We start from the raw sequence: 26,207 nt of genomic DNA, 5'->3' as shown, positions 1-26,207 counted from the left end.
TATAATTTCAAAAATTCTATTTGGATTTCCCCACCCTAAACAATCATATCATTATATTCATAATGGCAAAAATTCAGAAGTGTGTTATACAAAAGCTTATTTAATGGATCACAGATTTTAGAACAAGAAGATCTAATATCTAAAGACAATAAAGTTCTAATTTCTTATGATTGTATGTCAGATAGTAAAAGACTGAATAGATTATTTCTCTAGGATAGGAAATAAAAATTAGTTCAATCAACAATCGGAGTTCTGGCTACATGTCTATTAACGAAGCTAATGACCTGTTAGTTTGAAAAACTAAATTTGCCTTAAGGTCTTTTGTCACCATAAAAAAAGTAATGTGTTTTAAATGTATGATTCCATGACTCAGGCTCAACCAACTGATATAATTAAGGACTAAAACTTAAAATTAAACAAATAACTGTCCTTTACCAAGGAAACATTAACAAAATCCTCGATCAGAATATGGTTCAATATTTCACCCTATGACATAATTTTTGTATGAATTTAAATACTTAAGCCAGACAGCACTTCGAGCTTTTCCTGTGTACTTGTATCTTGAAGTGATGTGCATCTTGCTTTTCCTATGTCATATAACGCCTTGCAAAGAGAAGGCATACGATGGCTATTGAATGAATTAACGAAGGAACTATAAGCTATCCACAAGGAAGAACTATGTCATTTTCATGCTTATATTCTTCAGTACCTGGCATAGTGCCTTGTACTATGGTGCTGTTTAATTAATGTTGAATTGAAAGATTAAAATCAATTTACTTCCTAATATTTTTCAATTCCTTTTGAATTAAGATATAGAAAACCCCTCCCAAGCTCTACATTCTTGAACCTGTAATCAAACACTCTAGTTATTATATAATTAATTTATGGGGGAAAAGATATTAAAAAAAGATATTGAACTATCACAGTCTGGCATTTGTATGCTTCAATGAAATCATGGTTTCCTACTGCATAGGTACACCTATTAAAAAAAAGTCTTAGAAAATTTATTCTTAAAAAAAACTGTTTAAACATATCTCCCACCTTTACCACAAAACACCCTATCTTTGTACTGGTTTCTGAATTACAGATGAATGCTCCAAACTCATTACTTAAAGAATGGTTGGAAATGAGAAGAAACAACTGTCTCAGAGATCAGGTCGGACGGTGTTGGGATCTGGAACTACTTTGTGAAAGCCCACAAGGGGACAGTCAGTTCTTTCTGGTGGCTCCTCTACTGTGATGAGTGGCCCTCAGCTATGGTGGTAGGGTTAAGGAGCTTTAAATAGACTTATGTCTAGGACAAGTAATCCTTATCAAGTTTCATCATGCTATTTGAAAGGATGGAACTCCACCAAAACCTGAACAGTGTGTTGAAAACCAGTAGGAAGTGCTGGCTATCTCACTTCCAGGATGAAATCTCCCAACAGCTTATTAGGCCCTTCTCTCTCACTTATTCAGTAACTATATTTAGGCTTCCTGATTAAACTGATCCTAGTTTAAGAATAGTTTGTCCAAATGGATATTTAAGAAGTTAACAATAGTTTTAAGAATTTTTATTAAAAATAATATTTACTTGCTTCCATGCCTGTTTCCCCAGCAGTAAGGCAAGAAGACATTTTTATACAAGTTAATAGTGAAATTACGAATAAAATCATGAATACATTTTCCTCATACTCAAATGAAAATACAATACTTTCTGAAAGATTAAGTGGTGTATTTTATTTTATATTAGATATATGTACAGAAACATAATTACCAACAAACTTAACCATAAAGGAAGTCAAGTTTCTTGAAATAGGGAGAAAATTCTTCAAAGCACTTATAAATGTTAACCTTATAAACTTTTTATAGGAGATGTCATAGTAAGTTTTTTACTAATAATTTCAATTAAAAAAATCCAAAATAAAATCATAAAAAAATATTTAAGAATATTTAAGTGCCTCCCTTCCACCCACCACCAGTTTACTAATACCTTAAATGAGCTGCAAACATTTCATCATATGGAGGTTCCAAAACTTGTTGACACTTCTCTTCTGGAGAGGGAAGCTGATTTATAGAAAAGGGAACAGACTTTTAAGATTTAAAAAATCTGCACCAAAAGTAAAGGATACGTAGAAAAAAATTAAAACAGACCTTTTACAAGAAAAGAAGTCATAATAGTAAAACAAAACAAAAAAACAAAACCACCACCACAACCATATTTAATTCAGGTGTACAAAAATATGCTACACAGAATATTAGGAATCAATATAAACCCAAACATATACTATAATAGAGACCACAATGCTAGTCTGACAGACAACATTTTTCTTCCCTAAACTTCGCAATATCCCCAAATCCTATTAATATCGCTATCATCTCAATACCTGAAACTGAAATATTTGGTGTCATCTTTCATGTTTACCTTGCCACTAAATCTCAAGCATACTGCCAAGAACTGTGATTCTTCCCATCTAAATGATTTGACGTTGGACACATGCCACCGCAGACATACAAAGAAAGTTACAAGATTTTTTTCCTTGCTCAGGAGTCAACACTGGCTCCCTACTGCCTACTACATCCTATCTGTGTGCATCTATCTACATTACTTACAAGGATTTCTAAATCTTACACTAGCGACATCCAATTTCATTTTCCACTATTCCTCAGAATGAACTTTCTGGTCTACTCAAGTTCGTATCCATAATGTCTTCTGCATTTAACATGCTAATTCCTATCTCTCCAGCTTTGTTCATGTGGCTCTCTCACTCTAAAATGTCTTCCCTGCTCTCCTCTGCCTAACTCCTACTTTTCAAAGTCTAGCCCAAGTACCTTCAATAAACTTTCCCTCAACAATTTCAAACTTTGGTCTGAAGGTCTACCTTTTAAGGCTAAATCACTTTCAAGTGAAGGTACAGGCACAAAGATCAGTTAAGTAGAACAAAATGCAATAGTTCTTAGCCTCCAACCCAAGAAATCTGGCACAAAGGCAACACAAATAATAATAAAAAGTTACTGAATCACAGCAATAGCCAAATCCCAGATCTCCCAGGCCAAGAAGAAAATCTGTAAGCAGCCAGAGAAATAATTAAAATATCGTGGAGCTGACAGAGGATTACATAGGCCTTAGCAGCTTCTACATAAGGGGGCTAGGAATATAATATTCCAAAAGACAAAGAAACAAGGATTACAACCAAGAATTACCTACCCAGGGAAACTGAGTACAATCTTTCAGGGACAAAAATGAACCTTCAACAAAATAGAGACTTTTAAGCATTCCTGAAGAAAAGACCAGAACTGAATAGAAAATTTTCAAAAGCTAAAGAGAAGCATAAAAAGGTAAACAGATAAGAGAAAGCATAAGGGATTCAATAAGGTTCAAATGTTTACATTCCTACATGGGAAGCTAATACTTTTAATAAAAGAACTTTATAACTATCAGGGCAATTAGAAGGTGTATGTATGCATAGATACAGTTATGTAGGCAAGGGTATAAAGTTGAGTATGATGGGATAATATCCAAAAATAAACAAACATAAAAAAATGAGTGAGAAAGAGGATTACACTGGGAATAGGGAGGTAGAATGCAATAAATTATCTCATGTGAAGAGGTAGAGAAGAGCTACTACGGTGGAAGGAAAGATGGAGGGGAGGTAGGTAATGTTTGAACTTTAGTCTCCTCAGAATTGGCTCAAAGGGAATAACTTACACTCAGGTGTAGAAATCTATCTAACCATGTAGGAAAATAAAAGGGGAGAGAGATAAGAGGGGGGGTGGGAACTGACAAAAAGGGAAGGCAGATTGGCAGAGCTGGTAGTCAGAAGGAAAATGCTTGGGTGGAGGCCAAGTGAAAGGGGAAAGGTGGGGAGGGAGAGAGAGAGAGAGAGAGAGAGAGAGAGAGAGAGAGAGAGAGGAGATAGGGAAGAAATAAGATGAAGGGAAATACACAGTAATCATAACTGGGAAGGTAATCAAAAACTAGAATACTACCAATATACTGTTTACAACAAACACACTTGAAGCAAAGAGATACACAACACAGAGTAAAAATAAGGGTCTGGAACAAAATTTATTATGCTTCAATTGAAGTAAAAAAAGCAAGGGTAGCACTCATGATCTCAAACAAAGCAAAAGCATCTAACTTAAAGAAATAAAGAAGGAAACTATATCTTGCTAAAAAAGGTAGCACAAATAATGAAGTACTATCAATACTAAACATATATGCACCAAATGGTAGAGCATCCAAATTTCTAATGGAAAAATGAGTTATAGGAGGAAAGAGTAAAACTATACTAGTGGGGGGACCTCAAATTTTCCCTCTTGGAACTAGATAAATCTAACCACAAAATAAACAAGAAATGGGACCAAAACAAACCCAGGACTATATGAACAAAATTATAAAACCTTTTTAAATACACATAAAGCTAAACAATTGGAAAAAATATCAACTGTTAATAGTTAGGCCAAGCCAATATAATAAAAATGTCAATTCTACCTAAATTAATTTACTTATTCATTGCCACACCAATCAAACTAACAAAAAATTATTTTATAGAGCTAGAAAAAATAACAAAATTTATAAGAACAAAATGTCTAGAATATCAAGGGAATCAATAAAAAAGAAGCATTAACGACAGTGGCCCACCTATACCATCACCTCAAACTCTATTAACAAAGCAGTAATCCCAATCTGGTACTGGCTAAGAAATAGAGTAGTGAATAAGTGGAATAAATTAGGTATGAAACACACGGTTGTAAATGAGCGTAATAATCTAGCATTTGAGAAACCCAAAGATCCCAAACTGCCGGGAAAACTAGAAAGTAGTTTGGCAGAAAGTAGGTATATACCAACTTTTCACACCGCATACTAAGATAGGATCAAAACAGGCACATTATTTAGACATAAAGACAAATTAGGAGAACATGGAATATTTTACTTTTATATCTATGGTTAAGTGAAGACTTTATGATAAAACAAGAGATGGATTTATTACACGAAATAAAATGGGTAATTTTAAAAAGGTTTTACACAGGTGATCAGCTACGATTGGCTTAGCTCTCCTCAGCAGTACAATGATCCAAGACAATTCCAAAAGACTCATGACGGAAAATGCCATCTACATCCAGAAAAAGAACTATGCAGCCTGAATGCAGATCGAAGCAGACTATTTATACTTTTTGGGGTTTTTTTAGTTTTTTTTTTCCCTTTTGTTCTGTTTCTTCTTTCACAACATCACTAATGAGAAAATATGTTTAATATGACCATACACATATACTGTCTTATTATCCTGATCTGCCATCAGATTGCTTGCTGTCTTGGGGAGGAGATATAGGAGGAAGTGAGGGAGAAAAAATCTGGAACTCAAAATCTTACAAAAGTGAATGTTGAAAACTATCTTTACACGTAATTGGAAAAAATAAGATACTATTAAGTGGGGGGAAAAAAGGTTTTTCACAAACAAAACCAACGTAGCCAGGATTAGAGGGAAAACAGAAAACTGAGGGAAAAACTTACAAGTTTCTCTGATAAAGGTACTTTCCAACTGAGAAATGGTCAAAGGATATATGAACAGGCAATTTTCAGTATTCTATGATTCAAAGCCAAAACTATTTATGTTCACATAAAAATGCTCTAAATCACTACTGATTAGAGAAATACAAATTAAAACAACTCTGAGGTACTACCTATAAGATTGGCTAACATGACAAAAAAGGAAAATGATAAATGTTGGAGGAGATGTGGGAAAATTGGAACTCTAATGAAATGTTGGGAGTTGTGAACTGATTCTGGAGAGCAATTTGAAATTAAACTCAAAGGATTATAAAACTGATAAGCATCTCCTCAATTTCTGATTCTTAGCCACTACAAAAAGTGCTGCTATAAATATTTTTATACATATAGATCCTTTTCCTTTTTTTAAAAAATCTTGATACAGCGGGAGGAGCCAAGATGGCGGAGTAGAAAGATACACATATGCTAGCTCCAAACCCACAGCCCATAAATTACCTGTAAAGAAGAACTCCCAACAAATTCTGGAGCAGCAGAAGCCACAGAATAACGGCCTGGAGGGGATTTCTGTATCAGAGAGCCCTGAAAAACTGACCCGAAGGGTCCGTCGTGCAATGGACCCGGAGCAAAGCCCAGCCCTGCCTTGGCCACGCGGCACCAAGAGGGATTACACACACGCACACGCACACATAGAGACAGAGTGCACAGAGTGAATTGAAAAGGATGGGATCATATCTTAAAAAAATGAAATCAAGCAGTGAGAGAGAAATATATCTCTCATAAAAGAGGCAAGCAAAAGACTTTTTAGTGGAGGGAAAAAGAAGGGAGGTGAGAGAAAAACATGAAGTTTACTCTCATCACATCTGATTACGGGAAGGAATAAAATGCACACTCATTTTGGTATGAAAACCTATCTTACAATACAGGAAAGTGGGGGAGAAGGGTTAAGCAGGGTGGGGGGATGATGGAAGGGAGGGCAATGAGAGGAGGGAGCAATTTGAAGTCAACACTTGGGGAGGGACAGGATCCAAAAGAGAGAATAGAAGCAATGGGGGGGGAGGGGGCAGGATGGAGGGAAATATAGTTAGTCCAAAGGGAATGGGTGGGGAGGGAGGGATGAAGAGAAGTTGGAACTCAAAGTTTTAGGAACAACTGTTGAGTATTGTTCTTGCATACAACTAGGAAATAAGAAATACAGGCAATGGGGTATAGAAAGTTACCTAGCCCTACAGGACAAAAGAGAAGATGGAGACAAGGGAAGGGAGGGACGATAGAAGAGAGGGCAGATTGGTGATAGAGGCAATTAGAATGCTCGGTGTTCTGGGGTGGGGGAAGGGGACAAATGGGGAAAAAATTTGGAACCCAAAATTTTGTGAAAATGAATGCTATAAGTTAAATAAATTAATTTTTAAAAAAATAAGCATAATTATTGTCCAAAAATAATAATAAAAAAAATAAAAAGGGAAATTTCAAAAGGAACAAGCAGGGCATTTACTATTCATATTGTCACATTTAATGGATAGTCTAAAAAGACCAGCTATATACAATAAAAGTTCCAAATTTCATATACAAAAAAAAAAAAAAATCTTGATACAGACCTGGCAGTGGTATTGCTAGATCAAAGGGTATGTACAGCTTTACAGTTCTATGGAGATAGTTCCAAAATGGGAGGAGCAGTTGATAACCCCACCAACAGTCTTCATCACTTTCACGCTGGAGATCCAGTACAATCTAAATCAAGGATATACTGCACAGATGATCAGTTCTACCAAATGATCCTGTTTACAGATAACATTGTGCCGGCTGGATCTAGCCCTGTAACATTATTGAGTCTTCTGGGCAAGAGCTACAACCACTCAAAGCTCACAGGCCTGCACATGAATACTGAGTTGGGTTTGGAATTGAGCAGGGGAAGAGCAGGTTCTATTGCCTCTGGGAAATTACAAAGTTTCTGTAATAACCTCAAGTCTATCCATAAAACAAAGATTTACCTTAGAGAGAAATCATAAGGGACTTACTGAAGTTGAACCCTTAGAAGGCAGTAAGTCAAATAAGAACCTGCAAAAAAGGAACTGGAGTAAGGATATCATCAGACATGCATAATCAAAAAAGACGATGGATGGATAAATGACAGACAGCTCATGTGCTTAACTGGTATCCTCGTAGTGTCAAAAGAAATTGAGGAAGGCCTGATCAGAATGCTGGGTGGTACTCAGATGACAAACAACATTTATGGGAGAGAATGTGCACATTGATGAAACCATGAATCAGAGTATCTTAAAACAGAAAGAAAAAAATTTGGCCTCAGGAGTCTGAGCATGAAAAAGTCTGACATTTCATTTTAATCCAACTTCTTATCTTATTTACTATCAAGTTATTCTCATAAAGAATGTGGTTAATAGTCAACTTGTGGATATTCTCTCCAGTTACATAAATCACAACCCCTTCCGGGCTGTGTTTACATATCTCCATTAAGTTCACGACTAAGGATCTAACTACCATGCTAGGGACTGCCTTGCTTTCTCTTGACATCACAAAGGTACTAATGGAATATGTGGGCTTCTGCTGTTTCTTTCTCTCCTGTCTTGTAACTAGCCCCTGTTTTTCAATTGTACATTTCTTTACTGACATTCTTTATGCCACTTCTGATTTACTCCATTTCTGTAATATGCTGCAGCTACTCAACTGACCATATACCTTTCCACTGCCCTGTAGGTTATCCTCAACTTCAGTTCTATGGAGACTATAGTATTCTATGATTCATAGCCAAACAAGAATACTTAAAGAATAATGGTACTGAAAAGATGGGTTTTCTATCAATGGGAAAAAAACTAAGTTATGGTACACAATGTAAAGAAATATTACTGAGATCTAATAAATGACACATATGATAAATACAGAGATGTATGGGAAAAGTCATATGAAATGATGCAAAGAAAAGAAGCAGAACTGGGAAAACAGCATTTTCAGTGCCTGCATTGCATATGTATATGTATATATATGTGTGTATATGTATATGTATATTTGCATTGTAAGCAGAAAGAATAAAATAATCAAAACTTAAAACTGTAATGATGAAACATGTGTGTGTGTGCGCATGTGTGTATGAAGGCACCTTGTTTCCTTCTCCACAAAAGTGGAGGGGGGGGAGCTATGAGTATGGAATGGTATAGAAAACAGACGTTATATAATCATTATGTTGGTTTTTAGTTTTGCTCAACTGTTTTTTCTCTTCATTTTATTCTTTGTTATAAGGGATGGCTCTCTGGAATCATTGAGAAAATGTAAAAGTTGAAAAGATGTAGAGTGAAAAATATTTTTTTAAAAGAGGTAAGTCTTTCAAGGCCTGATCAAGAAGATCAAGACCACTAAAAAATTATGATATATCAAAGGCATCCAGTCCTTTTCTCTTCCTTTTATTAAATTCTGGGCCCAACTAACCCATTGTCCATTTTCCAGTATCTGAATAAGGCCATCTGATTATCTATCAATGGATGATCTTTACAGGCTGTCCATTCAACTGAACATCATAGTCTGAACAACAGGTATTTCTTCATCCACTTGGTTTCTATTGTGTGGATGATGAAGTCATATTCTTTCACATAATCATGGATCACATACAGGAAATCATTCTGAAATGGTCCAGAACTTACTCTAGCATAACATTATCTCAAAAAGGAGCACCTAAAGGACCCTGCTTGCCATCCAGAGGGAACTGGTCTTTACCTTGAATTCTGCACTGGCCCTCTTCCATGACTCTGGTGAGTAACTCTGGCAAACATATGTTTCCTTGTTTTATGTTTCATTTGATATTACCAAGAAGGGAAAATAAGATAATCTGTTGTTTTTTATGTTAAAAAAAAAAAACTTAAATCATCTTCACATATGCATGAGACACCCTGTTGAAGACGAAGCCCTTAAAGTCTGCACTTTATTCATTCAAGCTTTAAAAGAAATTGTCAATAATAAATAAGCAGAGCAGAATCTTACATTCTCTATACCTTTCAGTCACTTGTGGTATATAAAGATGGGATCTACTCTCCAATGCACTTACAAAAAGGCTGCCTTGTTTCCCTTCTTATACCCTCATCAAGGATGCCCTTCATATACATGTAGATTATTCTCATAAAAATTTTATTTGCATGAGAAATTAGTTAAACAAATCAGTAAAAACTTTTGGTTGTTTTTTTCTTTTCTTTTTATCTAAGTTTTCAACATTCATTTCCACAAAATTTTAAGTTCCAATCTCCCCATTTCTCCCCTCCCCCACCTCAAAACGCTGAGCATTCTAATTACCCTACACCACCAATCTGCCCTCCCTTCTATCATCCCTCCCTTCCCTTATCCCCATCTTTTCTTTTGTCCTGTAGGGCAAGATAACTTTCTGTCCCCCATTACCTGTATTTCTTATTTCCTAGTAGCAAGAATAATACTCAAAAGTTGTTCCTAAAACTTTGAGTTCCAACTTCTCTCCCTTCCTCCCTCCCCACCCATCCCCACTGGGAAGGCAAGAAATTCAATATAGGCCATATCTGTGTAGTTTTGCAAATGACTTCCATAATAGTCGTGTTGTATAAGACTAACTATATTTCCCTCCATCCTATCCTGCCCCCCATTGCTTCTATTCTCTCTTTTGATCCTGTCCCTCCCCAAGAGTGTTGACTTCAAATTGCTCCCTCCTCCCACTGCCCTCCCCTCCATCCTTACCCCCATCCTGCTTATCCCCTTCTCCCCCACTTTCCTGTATTGTAAGATAGGTTATCATACTAAAATGAGTATGCATTTTATTCCTTCCTTGAGTCGAATGTGATGAGAGTAAGCTTCGTGTTTTTTCTCTCACCTCCCCCCTTTTTCCCTTCATGGAAAAGTCTTTTACTTGCCCCTTTTATGAGAGATAATTTCCCCCATTCCGTTCCTCCCTTTCTCCTCCCAATATATTCCTCTCTCACCCCTTAATTTCATTTTTTTTTTGGTTTGATCCCATCCTATTCGGCTCACCCTGTGCTCTGTGTGTGTGTGTGTGTGTGTGTGTGTGTGTGTGTGTGTGTGTGTGTGTGTCTTCCCATGTAGGAATGTAAACAGTTCAACTTCAGTAAGTCCCTTATGATTTCTCTCTGCAGTTTATCTTTTCATGCTTCTCTTGATTCTTGTGTTTGAAAGTCAAATTTTCTTTTCAGCTCTGGTCTTTTCATCAAGAATACTACAAAGTCTTCTATTTCATTGAAAGACCATTTTTTTTCCCTGAAGTATTATACTCAGTTTTGCTGGGTAGGTGATTATTGGTTTTAGTCCTAGTTCCTTTGACTTCTGGAATATTCCATGCCCTTCAATCCCTTAATGTGGAAGCTGCTAGATCTTGTGTTATCCTGATTGTATTTCCACAATACTTGAATTGTTTCTTTCTAGCTGCTTGCAATATTTTCTCCTTGACCAGGGAACTTTGGAATTTGGCCACAATGTTGCTAGGAGTTTTTCTTTTTGGATCTCTTTCAGGCGGTGATCAGTGGATTCTTTTAATATTTATTTTTCCCCCTGGTTCTAGAATATCAGGGCAGTTTTCCTTGATAATTTCATGAAAGATGATGTCTAGGTTCTTTTTTTGATCATGGCTTTCAGGTAGTCCCATAATTTTTAAATTGTCTCTCCTGGATCTATTCTCCAGGTCAGTTGTTTTTCCAATGAGATATTTCACATTATCTTCCATTTTTTCATTCTTTTGGTTTTGTTTTGTGATTTCTTGGTTTCTCATAAAATCATTAGCCTCCATCTGTTCTATTCTGATTTTTAAAGATCTATTTTCTTCAGTGAGCTTTTGAACCTCCTTTTCCATTTGGCTAATTCTGCTTTTTAAAGCATTCTTCTCCTCATTGGCTTTTTGACCCTCTTTTGCCAATTGAGTTAGCCTATTTTTAAAGATGTTATTTTCTTCAGCATTTTTTGGCTTTAGCAAGTTGCTGACCCATTTTTCATGATTTTTTTTTTTGCATCTCTCTCATTTCTCTTCCCAATTTTTCCTCCACCTCTCTTACTTGATTTCACAATCCTTTTTGAGCTCTTCCACGGCCTGAGCCCATTGAATATTTATTTTGGATGTTTGGGATACGGAAGCCTTGACTTTTATGTCTTTCTCGGATGGTAAGCATTGTTCTTCCTCATCTGAAAGGATGGGAGAAGATATTTGTTCACTAAGAAAGTAACTTTCTATAGTCTTACTTTCTTCCCTTTTTTGGGCATTTTCCCAACCAGTTACTTGACTTTTGGGTCCTTTGTCAAGAGTAGGGTATACTCTGGGGATCTGTAAGATCTCAGTTCCTCCAAGGTGGCACAATCAAGCGTGTATACTGGTCTGGGAGCAAGCAGAGATTTTTGTGCCCTGAATCTTAGTAGAGTTTCCTCTTCACAACCACTTCTCTTCCAGTTCTGTTAAGCCAGCACGGGGGCTAAGATTCAGGTAAGCTGCAGGGGCAGGGCCACCATTCAGTGTGAGATAAAGATCAACTGCCTCAGGGCCTCTACACAAGGCTGAGGTAAGAATCAGCTGCTCAGTGCCCCCCAGGGGTTTTACGATCCAACAATAGAAGCGGGCTGCTGCAGGGGCTGCTGTGGGAACTGCTGCCACCTGCCCCCATGTGGCCTCTGTGGCCGCTGCCTGAGGCCAGAGCTATGGGAAGGCCCTTCTCCCTTCTGAGCCAGCTGAAAAAACCCTGTCACTGACCTTTGGTACCTGTGGGTTTAGGGATCTCTGAACCACTGCTACTGTGACTGGGGATTCCGCCCCTGAGGCCTGCTTGCATCCTCTTCCCAGAGCCAGGCTGTGCAGCCAAGGCTGGGCTGGGCTCTGCTCTGCGTCTAGTGTGACAGACGTTTCCTGTCAGCCTTCCAGGTCACCCTGGGCTGGAAATATCCTCCACTGCTCTACAATTTGTTGAGAGTCTTTCTTTACAGGTATTTTATGGGCTGTGTGGGAAGAGCTAGTATATGTATATCTTTCTACTCCACCATCTTGACTCCACCATCTTGGCTCTGCCCCCTGGTTGCTTTTTTCTAGTAATAATGAAGTCTAAGATTTTCTCCATATCTGTGTTAGTTCTTCCTCCAAATACCTTGAGAATTGATTCAACAATCTCAAAACCAGGATGTCTCCAGCCTGAACCTCCTGGCTTTTTTCATCTTTGCTTTCTTCCTTCAAAAGTGTATCCAGGATTATGATGCCAAAGTCTAAATGTGATGGTTCTATTTTGATTGTAAAAAGACTCTTAAAAAAAAAATTTGTAGATCTCTACATCTTTCACTAGTGTATTTTGCCCTTCTTCCAGCTTCATTTTTAAATGTCCTTAAGGTTAAGTTGGCCAAGTTTTCTTAAAATCGGTTTTTTTCTCTACTGCTTCTTTCACTGTCTTATGAGTAGATATAGCTCATAATCTTCCACTATTCTTCACTGTAAGTTTTTATAAATGACTTTATATTCTAAACCAGTGTTATCCTTGTGGCATTTAATATCACTTCACTTGGCAAGTCAAGTGTTTACTGACTAAAGCAAATTTTAGGTTCTGTTGCTCTCCTTGTTACGGTAATTGTCTACCACTGATTAAAGTTCACTATTAAATCATTATAACTGGTGTCAGTTTTTAAATAAATGAGGTTGGAGTTGTTTTAACTGGACATCATAGCCTTTTCTCATTTTTTTTTTATTCTTTCTTCTAGGTTTACAAGAATGCTGATCATTGTTATGGTCTAACAAGTCAATTTTCTGACTATAAATGGACAGTTAATTCAGAAATGAATTAACATGAATAACAAGTCATTTTCTACTTGTTAAAATATAATTAATTTCATTTTTTTGTGATGTTATCTGTTGTACATTAGGTCCAGTCTTATTTTTTTTTAAATAAAATATTCATAAAGTCTAAGTCTTCTATGTAGTACACTGACCTATGATCTCTTTGATTTCTTACTTGTAAGTCATATTTTACAACCTATTTTTTGCCATTCTCACCAATTTCTGTTTTTGCACTAAAGTATCATAATATCTGGTAATTTAATTTAGAGGGTGTTACTAAGTTCTTCACAGAATTTCTCTATCCTCTGCATTCTCTACAAAATATATAAGTTCACAAAAGCTTCTATTATTTTCATGGTATTCTTTTATTTTTTTTGGAAATAGTATAAGCATCACAATACAAAATGACCAAATTTTCCACTCCCTTTGGATGTACAATAAAAACTAGTTCCTGGGGGTTATCCTTCCATTTAAGAACAACTTTCTTCTGTCTTCTTTCATGTATATCAAAAATGTCAAAATGAGAAAGATTCCATTTCTCCAGTAGGTATGCCTACCCACTGATCTTTCCACAATCTCACATTTCAAATACCAACAGCTGTACTAGTGTTTATAGATGATGTGCCTTTTAATGCCTTCTCCTCCATTTTCTGTCTCACTGCTACCCTCACTGCAAAAACAGAAGAGGTTTCATAGATTGCCATGGCCAAGTGACAGATCACCAACTGGTCAATGTACTAGTCATGAACCTATATGAACCTAAATAGGATAGTTCTTGGAAAGCAGACAAAGTCTGCTGCTGGAAGAGTAATCAATGTTTGGTCAACATGGCAGAACCTGTCAGACTTTACATTACACCAAACAGCCTTCAAGAAACCAACATCATTTCCACACCACAGTGAGACATCCGAATAGGGTTTTGTGAAAGAGAAAGACACTACTGTAATATAAGATAAACAATTCTATATTCCTAAGTAGGAAATAACTAAAATTTTCAACTGCAAAGAATTCTGAAAATATAAAATGCTAAATGAGTGAAAATACTACAAACTAAAATTAAGTGTCCAAATGATAAATTTATGACAAAGCTGTATACCACTTAAGAGTCCTGATGTTGAAATTGAGATGTTATTAGCAAAAGTCCCTTAACATTAAAAAAAAGTTAAAGCTAAAAAACAGTAAAAATGGATTATCCTGAAGTATTTGCTGTTTCACTTTAAGCAAGTATGAGACATTAACTTGTTGAACACTTTCTAAAAAAAATTCAAGTAACATAAGCCATAATTATTAATCTCAGCAGACAGCTGTTTCAGAACAAGGTCAATTTACTGTTGAGAATAATAGGAAACAATAAGGGTATTTATGCTGCTAACAATTTATTTGAATTGCATCTATAGATAGTTTAATGTTGAAATCATTTGTGAAAACTAAGATTTTGAATTAACATATTCAAATTTTACTTAATTTTCTTTAAAATCAGAGAACAAACTCATTTCCAGCAGTCATACAAATTTTAAAGTACAACCACATAGGAAGCAGGGTTGGTAAATAAGGAAAAGCACTGGTCTTGACCTCTAGGGAATGTGACATCAAATACTGTCTCTTCCACTTCCTATATATGTGATGAGAACAAGTTTTTGAACTTCTTTGTGCCTCAGTTCAATTGCAAAATGGCCAAAAATTAATTAAAAATAAAAATAATACTCAGGAGCAGAGAATATTCTCAGACAAGCCTGAAAATGGTAGTGAGGTAGATAATGGAATAGGAACGATCCTCCAAATAAAAAGAAATCATACAATATAACAAAAATAAAAAGAGTAATATGGTATACTATAGGGAAGAGAGAAGAGAAGAAAGGTAATTAGAAAAACCATTTCCTCAATGTAGTAAAAGAACTCATAAAGAACTAGCAATTCAGTGTAGAATTATGCTGTTAGGAATTTATAACATAGGTTTTTCTTTAAAAAATATTACAAATTCTATCCCATGTAGGAAAGGATGGAAGGAAGGGGTGGAAAGGAAAGACGATGGGAGAGAGGGAGGAGGGAAAAGGCATAGACTCACAAAAAAAACAACTGTTGCCCCTAATAAGCACTATTTCTTCAGTCATTGGTATATACAAGATGAAGTCAAGCCCTGATCAGAATATTCAAGAGATGTAGTTTCCAACAAACTTTCTGGACAATCTGTTAAAAATTAGAATTGGGCAAATGGAAGCTAATGACTCTATATTAAGAATCAGTCAAACAGAAACAGAAGAATGAAAAAACAGAAGAAAACATAAAATACTTCCATGGGAAAACATAAAACAACTGACCTGGAAAACAGATCCAGGAGGGACAATTTTAAAATTATTGGTCTATCTGAAAACCATGATGAAAAAAGAGCCTGGAAGAAGAGGAAAGGTGGAGGCAGACAAGGATAAATTATATCACATGAAAAGGCACAAAAACCTGTTATAGTAAAGAGAAAGAAGGGAGAGAGATAAGCATTATTTGAACCTTACTCTCTTCAGATTTGGCTCAAAGAGGGAATAACATATTCCATTAGGTACAGAAATCTAATTTTACCCTATAGGAAGTAGAAGGGGAAAGGAAAAAGAAAAGAGAAGGGGTAGGTAGAATGGAGAGAAGCAGTAAGGGTAAAGGGGAAGTAAAGGGAAGGGGGGCTAACAGAAAAGAGAGCAGACTGAGGGAGGCGGTGGTTGAAAGCAAAACTAGTGAGGAGAGAAAGGGAGAAAGGAAAGAGAAAAGTATAAACGGGTAAAATAGGATAGAGAGAAAGACACAGAGAGTAATCATAACTGTGAATATGAATGGGATGAACTCAGTGACTAGTAATCTACTATCTGATAAATCAGACTCCAGCTTCTGGGATAAGAACTCGTTATTTAACAAAAACTGCCAGGAAAACTGGAAAATAATATAGCAGAAACTAGGCAAAGACCAACATCTTACACCCTATACCAAGATATAGTCAAAATAAGTACATGATTTAGATATAAAGACTGATACTATAACCAATTAACTTTCTGGAAGATGTCAACAGACTACATTTCACAAGCCCACCTAACCATTTCCCACTAACCAACACATCTTGGCATGAACCCAGAAAAAAAAATTTTAACCTGAAATAAGGAAGGATTTTAAACTGTTTTTTCAGTACCCTGGAGTATTCAAATTCTTCTCACTATCTTATTCCCATGTTTCAGGAAAGCTATAAAGAAAACCCCTCCCCTTTTAAGGGAACCTGACACTCTTGACAGCATCCCCAAGCAACAAAGCATGACATTAATTTGTTCCTCATGACCTGAAAACTCCAGCTTACAGACAGTGAAACCTAGTGGTAAAATGCCAACTTTCAAACAGGGCTCCACATGCTGGAATACCCAGGCATAGAGAAAAAGAGTTGAGTGTTGAGAAGCAAACTTCTGGGTGCTTCAAGATTTCCCCTATGCAAGCTATTGTGATGGTCGAGAATGGAGGTGAAGTGTATAAAGAACATGGGGAGATTCCAAATGTAAGACAGTACTTCAGAATGCTCAAACTCCTACAAAATAAACATTAACTACAAGATGAAGATTACAATTCTATCAGGCATATTTCCAATTGCAACTACTAACGTGTATACTGTGTTTTATATTTTACATAATTATGCAACAAAACAACATCTACTTGAAAGTGTATATGACAAGTATTTCCATTTTTGAATAGGGCAACTGAAGCACTGGGGTGAAACACCTTAATAAAACTAGTCAAGGATCAAGTTAGAAGCAAACCAGTATTCAAACGAGATCTTCTGACTCCTAGTCCAGTGTTCTACACATTGTCTCTTTTAAGGCCTCATTATCTTAATCCCTTTCCAAATGAAAATTTTAGTTTAGTCATTTGGAGATTTCTCCCCTGTTCCCACTTTCCTTTACCTTCCTTTTCCTTTAATGCTACAAATAGTGAGAACTGGGGAAATAGGGTTTAATTTTGAAAAGCTGAATTGAATTTTACTCAATTCTTTTATATATGTTCTACTGAAATAACTGAGGAATAAGGATTAAAACTATATTCGCATATTTATTCTATGAATTTAAAGAAACTTGTGGTTAAGAACTCAGAGATGTCTCAGAACAATGGAAAGTGTACGGAATTTAGAGTCCAGAAACAGGGGTCTGAATATACCAGTCACGCTATTTATTGTGTGATACTGGGTATGCTGCTTAGCTTCTCTCATCTATAAAATTAAGCCAGAAAGGACCAGGGTCTCACATTGCATCCTGGGCCATTTGCAGTTGTCCTGATGCATATAATGCCACTGGACCCAGATGGCTCAGGAGAAGAAAGTGAAGTAGGTGACCTTGCAAAGCCTTCCTTCACTCAAATCAAAGTCAACTGCAAGTCATGTCATCATCCTGACATCATGGTCCTCTTCATGAACAAAGGACAAACACAAGAAGTGAAATTAAATGACCACTGTCATTCTTTCCAGCTCTAACTATGATCCTATGAATTAAGAACTCTGAAATTACAGTCAAAGACCTTTTGATATTTCCACATGTGAATTTTTATTCAAACTCTGAAATTCCCTTAGGGTAATGGCTATACTATATTTTTTTCCCTCTAAACATATTCCACCTACCTGAAGCCGAGGATTTGCAACATGAGGATGCTTAAAAGATACCAACTCTGCACAAGATATTCCATCTCTGGTATCAATTGCTTCATATACCTACAAAAATTAGAGGAAAAAACACAAATGAAAGAAGAATCATACAAATTATACACCTGAAAGTTATTAACTTTTATATCAAACTTATGTCTAATTGACTATTAAATTAATTTCCTTAGCAAGAATTTCTTTACCCCAATTGATAAATGGTCAAAGGATATGAACAGGCAATTTTCAGAGGAAGAAATTAAAGCTATCTATAATCATATGAAAAAATGCTCTAAATCACTATTGGTTAGAGAGATGCAAATCAAAACAACTCTGAGGTACCACATCACACCTATAAGAGTGGCAAACATGACAGAACAAGAAAATGATAAATGCTGGAGAGGATGTGGGAAAGTTGGAACACTAATTCATTGTTGGTGGAGCTGCGAGCGCATCCAACCATTCTGGAGAGCAATTTGGAACTATGCCCAAAGGGCTACAAAAATGTGCATACCCTTTGACCCAGCAATATCGCTACTAGGACTATATCCCCAAGAGATCATAAAAATGGGAAAGGGTCCCACATGTACAAAAATATTTATAGCAGCACTCTATGTAGTTGCCAAAAACTGGAAGTCAAGGGGATGTCCATCAATTGGGGAATGGCTGAATAAATTATGGTATATGAATGTAATGGAGTACTATTGTGCCATAAGAAATGATGAACAAGAAGACTTCAGAGAGGCCTGGAAGGACTTATGTGACCTGATGCTGAGTGAAAGGAGCAGAACCAGGAGAACTTTATGCACAGCAACAACCACAGTGTGTGAGAGTTTTTTCTGGTAGACTTAGATTTTTGTAATAACACAAGAACTTCTTACCAAAAAAAAAAAAAAAATCCCAATGGAGGATCTCAAGGCAAAATGCCTGCCACACTCAGAGAGAGAAATATGGAAGTCACTCACATATTGTAGCAGATCATGTTTGTGTATGTGTATGTGTTTGTGTATCATGTTCTGATTTGTTATACGATTTCTTTCATTTATCTTAGTCTGACTACATAGCATGACTATAGTGAAAATATACTCAATAGGAAAGTATATGTAGAATCTATACAGAATTGTATGCAGTCGTGGGGAGGGAGGGGGGGACTGGGGGGTAGGTGGGGGGGATAAAATCACAATTGTATGGCAGTGATTGTTAAACATTACAAAATAAAAAAAAAAAAAGAATTTCTTTAAAACTCATTCATTCATTCAATGTTTTACTAAGCAGGCTATTACATACAGAAGAGTACGCTAGGAACTGGAAGGGTTAAGACATTCTGCTTTCCCTCACAGAACTAATAGACTAGCAGTAGGATTAGTACATACAGAAATAATTATAATCATAAATAACATTACATGATAAGAATATTTGAGAACGGAGAAAATATGTACATTTGAGAAAAATAATGCTGTGGTCGGGTGGGTGGGAGGCTTCATGGGATATGCTGGTTTTCAGTTGGACTTTTTTAGGATGAATAGAGATTCAAGGACAATGAGGAGGGAGAGGAGTCCAAGCATATAGAACAGCAAAAAACAAAGGCAGAAGGTCAAAGGGCACATTCAGGGGGCAGTAGTACAGTTTGAATGGAGTTTAGGATGAATGGAAAGTAATAAAACAAGGCTGGGAAGAAAGGAGTAGTTTCATAGGGTAAAAGGCTTTGAATGCCAGTCCAATCTGATTTACATATACTCATTCCTGTAATGGAATAGTACTGTTATAAAAAATGATGAAAGCAGAGGTATTGGAAAATTCTAGGAAGATGCTTGAACTAAGGCAAAGAAAAATAAGCAAAACCAGGAAGATAACTTACATAATAACACCATAAAGACAACTCTGAAAGACTTAATTTTGATCAACACAATGACCAGAGGATTCATGATGAAACATGCCACCTCAAGACAAGTGATAGACTGAGATATGGGGAGAGGGGCATTTGTATAATTTTTTGACATGACCAGTGTGGAGTTTATAATGCTTTACTTTGGATGTATATTTTTATAAGGTTTTGCTTTTCTTTCTTTTTTTCAATAAGGGGAGAGAATAGATTTTTGTTAATTGAAAAAATATTGAATTAAAAAAAAAAATTCTCATTTAAGTCCTTATGATAGCCTAGAAGTATTTACTGACCCAGGAATTACTCCAACTACTAAGAGCACCCAACTATCTAGGGATAAGGCCACTATGATAGTCAAGTAAGCATTTTAAATGTCTGCCATGTGCCAGGCACTGTGCTAAGTGCTGGAAATACCTCCCCTCCCAAAAAAGGTTAAAAAACCCACTTCACATTCTCTGCGGAACTCACAATGAAAATGACCCTGTATAGACAAGATAATGGACAGGGTAAACTGCAGAGAGTATCAGAGAGCAGGTGTTAAAGTTAGGAAGAACCAGGAAAAACTTCTTGTAAAAGGTAAGGTTTTAGTTCAGACCTGAAAGATGGAAACTGGCTCGGGGTGGAGGAAGGGAATATAACATCTATATAGTACCTACTAAGTGCCAGGTACTAGGCTAAGCAACTTCTAAAAAATATCTCATGTGATCCTCATACAACAACCCAGGAGGTAGAAGCTATTATTATCCCCACTTTGCAGATGAGAAACTGAGGCTGAGGGAAGTTAAGTGACTTGTGGTGCAAGGGGCTGCAGATGGATCTGAACTCTCCTGACTCCAGCGCTTATCAGTGCTCTGACCACTGCACCACCACCTGCCTCTCAAGATACATTAAAAAAAAATGTATATATACATATGTGTGTGTATATGTATGTATACATGCATGTAAGATTAACAGCCATTCGTCAGCAGATAAATGGTAAAAGGAGAGGAAGACACAGTTCTCAAGACTTACAAAATATTCACAACTACTTGAGGGAATGCTCCAAAATCACTAATAAGAAAAATGCAAACTGAAACCACCCTGAAGTTTCACCTTCCATTCTGCAGATAAGAAAAAGAAATGGCAATAGTCAATGTGTGAAGAGTTGCGGAATGACAGGCATGTTGGTGGACCTGGCACAACCATTTTGGAGGGCAATTTGGAATTTTGCAAATAAACGCCTAACACCTTACCTTTTTTGAACCAGAGACTGTTATTTGACTTAAACCTCAAACAATCCTCATATATACCAAAACAGTTATAGCAGCACCTTTTGTAACAGCAAGGAACTGGAAACAAAGTAGATGCCTATTAATTGGGAATGGCTAAACAAATTGTGGTCTGTGAATATAATGGAATACTATGACTGTGCTATAAGAAATGATGTGACATGATGAATACAGAGAATCATGAACAGATTTATTTGAAATGATGCGGAATGAAGCAAGCAGAGCAAAGAAAACAACAAACACTGTAACTATAACAATATAAATAGAATGAACTATGCACCAAAAAAATCAAAAAGGGATATTAACAAAATTATAAAAATCAAGCAGGATTTGAGTGTTATACATTATACATTTTCAGATTTTTCAAACAATTAATCAGTTGTGCCAATTTTTTTCCTCTTTAGAAAATACTATTTGTTACATCGGATGGTAGTTGGGGAAAAAGAGAAAGGATATTTAGGACAGCTATGATAATGTAAGAAACAATATATTAATAAAAACTTCTTTAAAAACGACTTGTATTTGCTATATTGTGGCAAACTGTACTCTATAGCTACAAATCAAGTCATATAACTATCATGGTCAAGAATAATGCTCCATAGCTAAAATTCATGAAAAATCATCTCTGATGCATCAAACTGTGGTTGCTCTAAAGAGGAATAAAGAAGTATACCAAGGCTAATAATACAGCGCATCACTAAAATATGATCTGTGCATAAAAAGTGGTACAAAGATATTATCCAGAGGGGCGGAGCCAAGATTGCAGACTACAAATACACACTTACACAGGGTCTCTCCCCACAACCCATAAAATACCTGTAGAGAGGGACTCTCAACAAATTCTGGAGCAGCAGAAGTGGAGAACAAAAGAGTGGAGGAGATTTCCAGCCCACAGTGACCTGAAATGCCCACAAAAACATTGGTTGCGTGGAGCGGAGTGCGAAGCCCAGTCCAGCCTTGGCTTAAAGGTGTGACAAGACTCTGGGAGGAGGGGCAGAATCTCCAGTTACAGCAGCAGGGCCTCAGATCCCTCAACTCACAGGCGCCAAAGGTCAATGAAGGGGTTTTATCAGCTGGCCAGGAAGGGAGAAGGGCCTTCTCATAGCTCTGGCAGCAGGCAATGGCCACACAGGCTGCATAGCCTGTACAAACAGCTCGTTGTTGGAGCGTAAAAATCCCTGGGGGCACTGAAGAGTTGAGTCTTACCTCAGCCCTGGGTGGAAGCCCTGGCCTAGCCTGTCTTTCTCTCACACTGAATGGCAGCCCTGCCCATCCAGTTTATCTGAAAATCAGCCCCCAGTGAGGACTTGGCAGAACTGGAGGCTAGGTGGCTGTGCAGAGGTAATTGCTAAGATTCTGGACATAAAAATCCCTCTCTGCATCCAGACCAGTACACGCTTGATCATGCCACCTTGGAGGAACTGAGATCTCATAGATTCCAAGAGTATAGCCTACTCTTGACAAAGGACCTAAAAGTTAAGTAACTGGTTGGGAAAATGCCCAAAAAAGGGAAAAAAAAATAAGACTATAGAAGGTTACTTTCTTGGTGAACAGATATCTCCTCCCATCCTTTCAGATGAGGAAGAACAATGCTTACCATCAGGGAAAGACACAAAAGTCAAGGCTTCTGTATCCCAAACATCCAAAATAAATATTCAGTGGGCTCAGGCCATGGAAGAGCTCAAAAAGGATTTTGAAAATCAAGTTAGAGAGGTGGAGGAAAAACTGGGAAGAGAAATGAGAGAGATGCATGAAAAGCAGGTCAACACCTTGCTAAAGGAGACCCAAAAAAATGCTGAAGAAAATAACACCTTGAAAAATAGGCTAACTCAATTGGCAAAAGAGGGTCAAAAAGCCAATGAGGAGAAGAATGCTTTAAAAAGCAGAATTAGCCAAATGGAAAAGGAGGTTCAAAAGCTCACTGAAGAAAATAGATCTTTCAAAATTAGAAGGAACAGATGGAGGCTAATGACTTTATGAGAAACCAAGAAATCACAAAACAAAACCAAAAGAATGAAAAAATGGAAGATAATGTGAAATATCTCATTGGAAAAACAGATGACCTGGAAAATAGATCCAGGAGAGACAATTTAAATATTATGGGCCTACCTGAAAGCCATGATCAAAAAAAGAACCTAGACATCATCCTTCATGAAATTATCAAGGAAAACTGCCCTGAGATTCTAGAACCACAGGGCAAAATAAGTATTGAAAGAATCCACAGATCACCTCCTGAAAGAGATCCAAAAAGAGAAACTCCTAGGACATTGTGGCCAAATTCCAGAGTTCCCTGGTCAAGGAGAAAATATTGCAAGCAGCTAGAAAGAAACAATTCAAGTATTGGGGAAATACAATCAGGATAACACAAGATCTAGCAGCTTCCACATTAAGGGATTGAAGGGCTTGGAATAGGATATTCCAGGTCAAAGGAACTAGGACTAAAACCAGAATCACCTACCCAGCAAAACTGAGTATAATACCTCAGGGGGAAAATTGGTCTTTCAATGAAATAGAGGACTTTCAAGCATTCTTGATGAAAAGACCAGAGCTGAAAAGAAAATCTGACCTTCAAACACAAGAGTCAAGAGAAGTATGAAAAGGTAAACAGCAAAGAGAAATCATAAGGGACTTACTAAAGTTGAACTGTTTACATTCCTATATGGAAAGAAAATATTTGTAACTCTTGAAACTTTTTTTAGTATCTGGGTACTGGGTGGGATTACACACACACACACACACACACACACACACACACACACACACACACACACACAGAGACAGAGAGCACAGGGTGAACTGAATAGGGTGGGATCATATCTTTAAATAATGAAATTAAGCAGTGAGAGAGAAATATATTGGGAGGAGATAGGGAGAAATGAAATGGGGCAAATTACCTCTCATGAAAGAGGCAAGCAAAAGACTTTTCAGTGGAGAGAAAAAGAGGGGAGGAGAGAGACAAACATGAAGCTTACTCTCATCACATTCCACTAAAAAAGGAATAAAATGCACACTCATTTTGGTATGAAAACCTATCTTACAATACAGGAAAGTAGGGGAGAAGGGGATAAGCAGGGTGGGAGGGATGATGGAAGGGAGGGCAATGGGAGGAGGGAGCAATTTGAAGTCAACACTCTTGGGGAGGGACAGGATCAAAATAGAGGATAGAAGCAATGGGGGGCAGGATAGGATGGAGAGAAATATAGTTAGTCTTACACAACATGATTATCATGGAAGTCATTTGCAAAACTACACAGATATGGCCTACATTGAATTGCTTGCCTTCCAAAGGGAAGGGGTGGGGAGGGAGGGATGAAGAGAAGTTGGAAGTCAAAGTTTTAGGAACAACTGTCAAATACTGTTCTTGCTACTAGGAAATAAGAAATACAGGTAATGGGGGATAGAAAGTTAACTGGCCCTACAGGACAAAAGAGAAGATGGGGACAAGGGAAGGGAGGGATGTTAGAAGAGAGGGCAGATTGGTGACAGGGGCAATTAGAATGCTTGGTGTTTTGAGGTGGGGGAGGGGAGAAATGGGGAGAAAATTTGGAACCCAAAATTTTGTGAAAATGAATGTTAAAAGTTAAATAAATAAATTTTTAAAAAAAGATACTATCCAGAAAAGCAAATGGCATAGTCATCTAGGAGGACTGAAAGATAACAAATAAACATCCTCAATGCTGCGTTAATACACACAAAATATTCAAAGAGCTACAGTCAGATGGTCAATAAACACGCATTAAATGCCTGCTACGTGCCAGGAATTTTACTAAACAGTGGAGAAACAAAAAGAACCAAAAGATGGTTCTTGCTATATAGGCCCTCAATTGAGATGATAACTATCAGGAAGCAGTACAGGGAGCTCCTTCCCCTCTAAAACAAAAACAAAAGTTCTCTAAACAGGTCTACAAAATATGGTAGACCAAATTCTGATGGTAAAATTCAAGAAAAAGTCACAGTGAGTCATTCTTCCAGCCCAGTTCAACTAAGGAAGAGGTAGAGAAGTTTGTAGACAATGGTGAGATAACCCATCATGAAGATTGATTTTGGTCTAGGAAACTCCCTTTATCTGGAATTCAATATATCCCTTTTGAAAAGCAGTTGTTAGCTGCATATTGGGCATTAGTAGAGGCTCAACAACTGACTGGCCCATGAGGTAATATTAAGGCTTGGAATTCCAATTATGACCTGGTTAATGAGTACCCCAGCTTCTCACAGAATTGGACATGTGCAAGACGCCAGCATAATTAAATAGAAATCGTATATTCAAAATAGATCTAAAGCAGGCAAAAGTGGAGTTTCTGCTTTACATGAATCTATAACAAACACACTACTGAGGAAAATGATACACCCCCTGAACCAAAGCAACAGTTGGTACAGTCTTTGCCAAAATGGAACAAGGGATGTGATAGATTAACTGAACAAAAGAGACATGCATAGTTTACTGATGGGACAGCAAAATATTTGGGCCACAAAAAGACACTGAAAGTGGTAACCTATAACCCATGTACTAGGCAGACTTTGGAAAGCACTAGGATAGGTGGAAGCAATCAATATGCTGAATTTATGGCAGCACATCAAGCTACTAAAACAGAACAAGGAGGAAAGTATCATATATTCACTGATTCATGGGCAGTAACTAATGGGTTAGCTACATGGATGCCCATGTGGAAAAATCTAAATTGGAAAATAAGTGGCAAACAAGTCTGGGGTGGGGGGGGTGTGTGTGAAGAATTATGGGAAGATATATGGGACATGTCTTTGGTTACTAATATGTCAGTTTTTCATATAGATGTTCATGTGGCCCTCATCATACCAGAATGTGAGTACAAAGCACATGCTGATCAGCTGGCCAAGACTCCTACTAAATGGGTCCATCAAACGGCTGGCCATTTAGGGGTCTAGGCCACACACCAATGGGCACAAGATTAAGGTATCAGTATCACTTATTCATTGTTTAAAAAAAGTAGAAGAGCTATGTTATATATGTTATATATAACTGACATGTTTTATATGTCGTTAGAAAAGGAACAAACTATTCCTCAGGCTGTAACTGGAGACATAGCAAGGGGGAAAGTCTCAGACCCCTATCCCAAGAAAAAGGATGCAAATTTATATGTACTTGTGTTGACATCTATTCAAGT

General features: G+C 37.0%; 1 protein-coding gene across 9 annotated transcripts in view; it reads right to left on the bottom strand.

Annotated features, from left to right (window-relative positions):
- Positions 1-26,207, bottom strand: part of PCID2 (PCI domain containing 2) — a 57,496-nt gene that overhangs the window by 21,870 nt on the left and 9,419 nt on the right. For 5 of the 9 annotated variants that reach the window (XM_072621906.1, XM_072621909.1, XM_072621904.1 and 2 more), the window contains exons 2-4: positions 17,899-17,988; positions 1,973-2,046; positions 914-979 (exon numbers count right to left, since the gene is read on the bottom strand). In XM_072621906.1, coding sequence (XP_072478007.1) covers positions 914-979; positions 1,973-1,992 — 86 coding nt within the window. In that variant the 5' untranslated portion in view covers positions 1,993-2,046; positions 17,899-17,988. Of the gene's footprint in view, positions 1-900; positions 980-1,972; positions 2,047-7,086; positions 7,112-17,898; positions 17,989-26,207 lie in introns of those variants that run through there. The other 4 variants (XM_072621912.1, XM_072621905.1, XM_072621910.1 and 1 more) reach the window with 3 other exon arrangements.

The sequence above is a fragment of the Notamacropus eugenii genome, chromosome 6, assembly GCF_028372415.1.
Source record: "Notamacropus eugenii isolate mMacEug1 chromosome 6, mMacEug1.pri_v2, whole genome shotgun sequence".
Classification (NCBI taxonomy): domain Eukaryota; kingdom Metazoa; phylum Chordata; class Mammalia; order Diprotodontia; family Macropodidae; genus Notamacropus; species Notamacropus eugenii.
This window is presented reverse-complemented; position numbering and strand designations above follow the sequence as displayed.